This window comes from Heterodontus francisci, chromosome 16 (assembly GCF_036365525.1).
Source record: "Heterodontus francisci isolate sHetFra1 chromosome 16, sHetFra1.hap1, whole genome shotgun sequence".
NCBI classification, from domain to species: Eukaryota; Metazoa; Chordata; class Chondrichthyes; order Heterodontiformes; family Heterodontidae; genus Heterodontus; species Heterodontus francisci.
The window spans coordinates 59,197,225-59,206,258 of record NC_090386.1 but is presented as its reverse complement, the minus strand read 5'-3'; the positions used below and the strand labels follow the sequence as shown (position 1 = coordinate 59,206,258).

Genomic DNA, 9,034 nt, shown 5'->3' with positions numbered 1-9,034 from the left:
TCATGAATTGGCATCTCACCCTAAATCTTCCCATGAGTTTCATGAAGTTGCTGCATCTGCACATTAATTGATCATTAAAGGCCCCACAGAAAGTTAAATCTCATAATTGATTGCGTAAGTTACCTTTTACAGACATGATAATTGTTAATGATGGCCAATAAACCTCTCTTACTCAAAAAATGAGTAATTAAAAGTGGTGCAGTCTCATTCCTTCAGGTTGTGAATTGTAGTTGGAGACTTAAAAAGATCTTTTTTTTTTTACTTTTCCTATCTCCTTTTTTTCTGTTGTCAGGCAAGCCCTCCACCTGCCAAGAATGAGACACATATTTCACCACATGAACATTAAAACTTAAAATTGTAGATGGGAAGAAAAGAGGGCCTATCACAAGGAATTGCCAAGCCTGACTGGAAAGACATTTGCATAGTAACAGACAGTACTTGGAACAGACAAAGGGGCCACTCCCTGTTCCAATTTAATCCACAATGGACATTTGATTACCAGCCATTGAAGGTGGAAAGGCTAGCATTCCAGGTTAACTGCTAAGATGGCCGAATACACAAACAGACGTAGTCAGACCAGTTGAGTCACATGACTAACTGGCTGTTGGAGTTTTTTGAATTTGAACTTCCAACAGGAATTTGAAGTCAGAAAGCACTTTGCTCCTGGACTGAGAACATCTCTCTCCTGTCTGCTCTCATCTCGTTCTCACCAGCTTCAGAAACCATTGAAGACATATGAACCCCAAGAGAGAAAAGTCTCCTACAGTGAACAAGGTTTAAGAAGAATACTGGGCCCCAACAAAAAGCAAGACTACCTACAATCAAGGACCCTACAGCGAGCTCAAAGCACAGTAAAAAAACCCTCTTCAGAGATTGCCTCAAAACTCTCCATTCTATTTTTCTTCTGCTCTTTTCTGTCCCTATTTGCATGTGTGTATCGCATATACATGCTCTCCATGGGCGTTAACCATATTAGAGTTTAAGTTTAAGATTTAATAAATTTCATTTTTCAAGAAAACTTGCTGTGCTCATTTCTTTGCCTTATAATTGGAAAGCTGTAAACAAGGATTCACCAAGGGGGAGCTCAAAACACAGTGTGTTTAAAATTAAACCCTGTTACAATAAGACTAAGTGAACACAGTAAAAGACCCCTAGATACCTTTCCCATCTGCTCATAACACTGTCTCAGTGCAATCTTCATTTCCCTCTCTTTATTTCTCTTCTGAATCTGATTTGACAGTCAATCAATCACTCTAATTCACCCTCCTTTTCAATCCTTCCTCTGTTTATTTCTTAATCATTTAATCTCATTTCAGAGATAACCCTGTTTGTCCCATTGTTCACCAAGGTCCCAGATGCCCTGTTATCCTTGCCACATTGTTATCAGCTCGCACTTTCAGCAACTTAAAGCGTAAAAAAATTTAAAACCTAAACCTGCACAAACAAATCTAACTAACAGTGCACACTACAAGATGCTCCACTCCCGTAAAACCCAGGATTATTTATAAGTTTACACTTGTGATCATGTAGGGAATGGATCAAAGCTAGATTGTATAAATAAGCCTAAATGAAAGCAACAGAGAAGGTAATGTGGATGGAATGTGTGATATATTTTAAAACATCTATTACACATGATTTCTTCCTTATATTTACTGATGATCTGAACATTTTCAAAGGGATTCCACCACTGTATAGACAATAATATGGCAAAGTAGATTTCAAAAAATAAAGTAAACTTTAGTAGAGATATGACAATTATAAGCTATGTAGATCTACAGACCTACAAGTTCACCTTAGATAACTGAAGATATACAGGAAACTGTTTTAACATAAAATAGTCTGCTCTTAATGAGAATTTTACATGGTTAAACAAGAACACTAAAAATCTTATACAATGGCTTCTTGTTAGTGAACTAACTTGCAATGCAACTCAGAATGCTGTTGTCTATATCTGCATTGTAATACAATTACTAAAAAAAAACTTACATTCAAATATAGTATAAAATTTTATGTTTATACATAACTGGAGATAAAAATACTCCACAGGCACTAAAATAAAATGTCAGTGTGTATTGTGTTGAGGCACTTGAATTTTCCCTTCTTGAACTTTCTTTAGCCCTTTATTTAACCATGCCAAGAGTAGCAAAGTCCCGGCTGGATTCACTCAAACCTGCTTCAATTGTGGGCAGGACAGAAGTGGAAGATGTATAATAGGAAGGAATGTTTGTGTAGGGTCACTTTTTTTTTAATTTTTGCTGTCAGATCCAGAGTTTTCCTCTCTCCTATTGATTAAACCACCCTATTATGAGCACAATAGTTTGAGCAAATGTAAAGAGTGTGCCTAAATGTTCCAATGTGGATTTGCTGATGAAATGTAAATAGGATGTTAGATACCAACAGAAGTCAGATAACTTATTCTGACATTTTTCAGTCTTTAAAAGGGGAAATTGGGCTGGTGGGAGGGTAGGTGGTGGACAAAGGCACCATAGAGCTCTTTCATATAGCCAAACAGGTGGGATGGGCCCAATAGTCTCTTTCTGTGCTGCAAAATTCTATGATTCTAGCGTTATTGTAAGCTATCCCTCTTTGCCCTTTGTGACATGTCTGCAGCCTTTCACACAGTTGACCATGCATCCTCCTCGAATGCCTTTCCGTTGTCATCCAGCTGGGTGGAACTGCTCTCACCTAGTTCCATTCATATCTATATAATCGTAACCTGAGTTTCCCTTCTGACGGCTTCTCTTCCCATTCCCCCACTATTACCTCCGGTGTTCCCTGAGGATGTATCCTTGGCCCCCTCTTATTTCTCGTCTACACGCTGCCTCTCAGTGATATCATTCGAAAACACAGCATTAGTTTTTACATGTATCCTGACTGCACCCAGCTTTACCTTGCCACCGGCGCTCTCAACTCCTCCACCGTTGCCAATTTATCAGACTGCTTATCTGGTATCCAATACTGAATGATCATAAATTTCCCCCAATTAAATATTGCGGAAACTTAAGCCATTGTGTTCGGTCCCTTCTTCAAATTCCATTCCCTAGATACCGACTGCATTCCTTTCCCTGGCAACGCTCTGGGACTAAATCTGACTTCGCAACCTTGGTGTAATATTTGAAGCTGAGAGGAGCTTCAGATCACATATCTGTGCCATCACCTCCGTAACATCGTCTGACTTCGCCCCACCTCAGTTCATCTGTTGCTGAAACCTTCCTTCATACCTTTGTTACCTCTAGACTTGACAATTCCAACACAATCCTGGCTGGTCTCCCACATTCTACCCTCCATAAACTGGAAGCCATGCAAAACTCTGCTGCCTGTGTCCTTACTTGCACCAAGTCCCAGTCACCTATTGCCCCTGTATTCACTGACCTACATTGCCCGTCTAAGAGCGAAGTCCAAAGTACGGAAAATCCTCATCAGGGAACTCCTCTTTGCTGACGATGCTGCTTTAACATCTCACACTGAAGAGTGCCTGCAGAGTCTCATCGACAGGTTTGCGGCTGCCTGCAATGAATTTGGCCTAACCATCAGCCTCAAGAAAACAAACATCATGGGACAGGACGTCAGAAATGCTCCATCCATCAATATTGGCGACCACGCTCTGGAAGTGGTTCAAGAGTTCACCTACCTAAGCTCAACTATCACCAGTAACCTGTCTCTAGATGCAGAAATCAACAAGCACATGGGAAAGGCTTCCACTGCTATGTCCAGACTGGCCAAGAGAGTGTGGGAAAATGGCGCACTGACACGGAACACAAAAGTCCGAGTGTATCAGGCCTGTGTCCTCAGTACCTTGCTCTATGGCAGCGAGGCCTGGACAACGTATGTCAGCCAAGAGCGACGTCTCAATTCATTCCATCTTCGCTGCCTCCGGAGAATACTTGGCATCAGGTGGCAGGACCGTATCTCCAACACAGAAGTCCTCGAGGCGGCCAACATCCCCAGCTTGTACACACTACTGAGTCAGCGGCGCTTGAGATGGCTTGGCCATGTGAGCCGCATGGAAGATGGCAGGATCCCCAAAGACACATTGTACAGCGAGCTCGCCACTGGTATCAGACCCACCGGCCGTCCACGTCTCCGCTATAAAGACGTCTGCAAACGCGACATGAAATCCTGTGACATTGATCACAAGTCATGGGAGTCAGTTGCCAGCGTTCGCCAGAGCTGGCGGGCAGCCATAAAAACGGGGCTAAAATGTGGCGAGTCGAAGAGACTTAGTAGTTGGCAGGAAAAAAGACAGAGGCGCAAGGGGAGAGCCAACTGTGCAACAGCCCCGACAAACAAATTTCTCTGCAACACCTGTGGAAGAGCCTGTCACTCTAAAATTGGCCTTTATAGCCACTCCAGGCGCTGCTTCACAAACCACTGACCACCTCCAGGCGCGTATCCATTGTCTCTCGAGATAAGGAGGCCCAAAGAAAGAACATTGGCTCCCAGTCAAGCAATACTGTGATTTTAAAATTCTCATCCTTGCTTTCAAATCCCTTCATGGCTTCGCCCCTCCTTATCTCTGTGATCTCTTCCAGCTCCACAACCCTCTGAGATATCCGCCCTCAACTAATTCTGGTCTCTTGAGTATTTCAGAGTTGAATTGATCCACCATTGGTGGTCATGCCTTCAACTGCCTTAGGCATTAAATTCTTGCCCTAACATCTCCTCCTCTCTACCTCTCTTTTTTAAGACGGTTCTTAAAACCTGGCTTTTGCCCATCTGCCCTATTATCATCTTATGTTGCTCGTGTCTCATTTTGACTTATAACACGCCTGTAAAGCGCCTTGAGATGTTTTATTACGTTAAAGGTGCTAAATAAATATGTTGTGCTTTTTAAAAATCTATTACTTTAAAAAACATATATTGTTTTAAATGCACTGTAGCAGTTAAGAATAAGAAATATTCACCTCTAACTCACACGTTTGTATTGTTCTGTAACAAGACTTTACATTGGCTGATTTTAGAATCATTGTCGGAGCTCCTTGTGGGTGTGGTTTTGTCAATGAATTTTTCAGCTACCCACACACTGCTGTATTCTGTTGTTGAACATATATCCTTATCTGGTGAACTGCAGATTTAAGTTCCGTAATTGAGCAGGATTGGATTTTTCGTTGACCTTTGGTTTATGGGACAACTGAGATTACCTTCAAGTTTCAACTTCGCGGGATTTTAAGGTTCAAAGGCAAGTCGTGCAATTTGTGTTCTCGGACCGTCATAATGACGGAAGTAAGCACTTTGGCTGCAGTTTCTTCAATATCTGATATCAAACAACTTAACCAAACTGCAGAATGTGAAGTCAACAAGACATTTCAGTATAATTTTATCCCACCAATGTACATTATTGTGTTTTTGGTGGGTATCTCCGCAAATTGCTCGGTGCTGGTCTCTTTGTGTTTGCAACGGAAGAAGTGGACCAGCTTGGACATGTTTGTGTTTAACCTGGGCCTGGCTGATCTCTTGTATGTCATCACCTTGCCGTTCCTGGTGGTGTACTACGCCAATAAAGGCCTCTGGTTTTTTGGCAAAGTGTTTTGCAGAATAACGAGGCTCGTTTTCCACCTGAACTTGTACGGGAGCATCGGATTCCTGACTTGTATCAGTGTCCAGCGGTACCTGGGCATCGTGCACCCCATGAAGATGATGGGCAGATGGAAACGGCGTCACGCGGTCTTAATCAGTGTCCTAGTCTGGGGGCTGGTTTTAACCCAAACTGCGGTGGATTTATATTTCACTAAAACGAACACTGATGGCACAAAATGCCACGACACTACAGTGAATGAGGAATTAATTGGGTACCTGCTGTACATTAAGGTTATTTCTGTAACTGGATTTTTCATCCCTTCCCTCACCATTATAGTATGTTATTGTCAGATCGCTGTAGTTCTCACCAGAAATAATAACTTGGACATTACTTTGAAGAAACGATCCAGGAATCTTGCAATCATTGTCATGGTTTTATTTTCCGTGTGCTTTACACCTTATCATGTTTTGCGATATCTTAATTTGTATTCCAGACATTTTCATCAGTTGGAAGGTCTCTGTGCACGAAATTCCTGGACTGTTTACCTGTTCTACCAGATTGCCAGGGGATTAGCCAGTTTAAACAGCTGCATTGACCCACTTGTTTATATTGTGGCCAGGGATGACATGATAACTAAAATGAAAACATTGAAGGAAAGGATAAATCTGTCTCTCAGTCCCTCTAGAGGAAGTAATTATCTCATTCCTGGAAATTTAATCACAAACAAAAGGACAGCTCACAACGAGACAACCGTGTAAAACCACTCAAAATGGTAGCTTCACCGAACAACTGCACTGAATTCAGTGTGATAATGAGTTAATGTAAAGTAATTAATGTTCATGTTTGGAGCAAAGTACGGGGCGGATTTTTCTCTCAGCTGTGAACACTTCCACATGCCGACAGACTTTCTATGAGATTTTGCACTGAAACTTACTGGAATTAGAGCCAATACTGCGCTATACCTCAACAAGGGATCCGAGACTTGTGTGAACAGGGCAAACAACCAATCAGGTTGAAGAAATGATACTGAGCAGCACAGTCTGAAGCAGGAAGTGTCCCCTCGCATATTTAATTCAAGGTCAAATCAAGTACAGAAAGCAAAATAAAAGTGGGAAAGAAAGATGGGATTAAGAGAAAGGGATGAAAGCAAAAGTGGTGTTTTAAAATCTCCAACAATCGTTTAAACATGAAGGAATGAGACTCGACACATGTAAAAGATAATTTTCAGTGCCAGAGAGGTTGTTTGGCAGCAATGAAGACTTACCAAGCCAATAAAAATGTAACTACAATAGATAAATCTTAACTCTGATGAGTTTCATGGGGATATATCAGTTACTTTATGCCATTCAATACATTTAATGCCGAATCTCTCTGAGATATTATAGCACAGCTTCCAGAGGAGCAGGGCACCTACAAATTGCTTAATCTCCACTTTTAACTGCAACATGCGGTGTCAGAAGTTGGTGTCTAATTTACACTTTAGTAACGGTGAGTGCTGTTAGCCTCACCATCGTTTCGACAGCAACATCTGGCCCCATATTTTCTTTTCATTTTGTCAAAAGTTTTCATATATACATATTATTACTAGTGTTGTAGCTTAAGTAACCAAGAGTTTTATATAGCACAGTGGCATTCAAACTCAAAGTACAGCCCAGATTACTGAATCAGTGTGCCGTTTCCAGTTCTTATGCTGCTACAGCTATTGTCATGGCCCCTGTGAACAAACTAAGTGAATTGGTTCTTAATAGAGGTAGGTTTGAAGGTGACTTTTTGCTTTTGTTTTATGTTCCAGGAGGACTATACTGAGGCTGCTTGACTAATTTCACTGCAAAACATTAGTTGCCGGAGATACAAAATTATATCATAGTTGTAGCAGCTGTGTCCTTTCCCACTCAAAGCCTCCCATTACCATTAGTCAGCCCCTCACTACACTCTACTCGGTTCCCATGCCCCGACAAATCAATTTAAAGATCCTTTCTCTTATCATCCAATGGCCCCGTGGCCCCACACATTCTTCTTCATCTCTGTATCCCTGTTGACACCTGTGGCTTTTCTGGTACTGATTACATAGAATTAAATAGAATATGCAGCACAGAAACAAGACATTTGGCACAGCCAGTTCGTTCTGGTGTTTGTGCTCCACTCAAGCCTCCTGTCATCCTTTCTTATTTAACTCTACCAGCATAACCTTCAATCTCCTTCTTCCTCATATATTTATCTAAGTTCCCCTTAAATGCATCTGTCGTATTAACCTCAACCACTCACTGCGGTCGTGAGTTTCGCATTCTTATCACTCCCTGCATAAAGCAGTTTCCTCTGAATTTCCTATCTGATTTCTTGGTGACTATATTATACTGATGGCCTTTAGTTTTGCTCTTCCCCACAAGAGAAAACAATCACTTTGTGTTTCCTCTCAAAAAGAGACCCAGCCTGTTCTTCCTTTCCTGAGGGTAGATACAACCTCATATTTCTAATATCATCCTTGTAAATCTTTGTTGCAACCTCTCAAAATGCCTCTATATCCTTTATATAATTTGGCAATCGGAACTGTACACAATACTCCAATTGTGGTCTAACTAAGATTCAATGCAAGTTTAGCTTAACTTCTCTACTTTTCAATTCTATTCCTCAAGAAATAAATCCTAGTGCTTTGTTTGCTTTTTCATGGCCTTATTAACCTGTTTCAGTACTTTTAGCGATTTGTGTATTTGTACTCCCAGATTCCTTTGCTCCTCTGCCCCATTTAGATTCCTATTTTTGAAGTAATATATCACCTCCTTATTATTCTTAACAAAATGTAATACCTCACACTTACCTGTACTAATTCTTCACTCTCCTCCTTCCACCATTTGTGGCCTTTCTTTCAGCCACCATAACCCCGAACTCCCTCCCAAAATTCCTTCTCCTCATTTCTTCCCTCCCTGTTTTCAAAAGTCAACTAAAGGTGTTTGTTTTCAACTGTTCTTTCAGACCTTGCCCCTAACTCCATTCAATGTGCTTTCTCTTCCATTTGGCATCTCTTTCATTCTCAGATCTGTAAGACAATATGGGACTCTTTCTGACATCGCAAGTTGTTGTGGTAAAGTGTACACCAAATGCTTACCTCTCTGGTGTACCAGCCTTTCAAATAGCACACTGTTGATGTACATTTACACATGCGGCACAATGCTACATGAAAAATTACATATTCTTGGGAGCACTGAGGTCTGATGAAGTAAGTTTTCTAACACCACTGCGCTGTGTCGTTTGACCTCTTTTATGTTATCTAACAGGGCTGAAGTTGAACAGACATCTCTTTCCACTTAGAGTGTAACTTTGAAACCAATATTTCCATCAGTGCTTACAAAAACAACAACTTGTATTTATACAGTGCCGGGTACAAGTTCCAGAGCATAGGGCCTCAAAAGTAAATCTACATACATGCTCTTTGCATGTATATAAAAATGAGATTCTATGCAAGTTTTCTTCATGACAAGTCCTCCTCTGCCCAATCAATTTTTGAAGTTAATTTTTCTC

At 41.0% G+C, this 9,034-nt stretch overlaps 1 protein-coding gene across 1 annotated transcript; it reads left to right on the top strand.

Annotated features, from left to right (window-relative positions):
- Positions 1–5,094: 5,094 nt before the first annotated feature.
- Positions 5,095–8,565, top strand: LOC137378468 (P2Y purinoceptor 1-like). Its single transcript, XM_068048798.1, has one exon. It carries the CDS (start codon positions 5,215–5,217, stop codon positions 6,274–6,276), a length of 1,062 nt encoding a protein of 353 aa, XP_067904899.1. The 5' UTR covers positions 5,095–5,214; the 3' UTR covers positions 6,277–8,565.
- The last annotated feature ends 469 nt before the right edge of the window (positions 8,566–9,034 follow it).

What these genes read in the sequence shown, in the direction of transcription:
- LOC137378468 (XM_068048798.1), top strand. Translation starts at nt 5,215, where the DNA reads ATGACGGAAGTAAGCACTTTGGCTGCAGTTTCTTCAATATCTGATATC.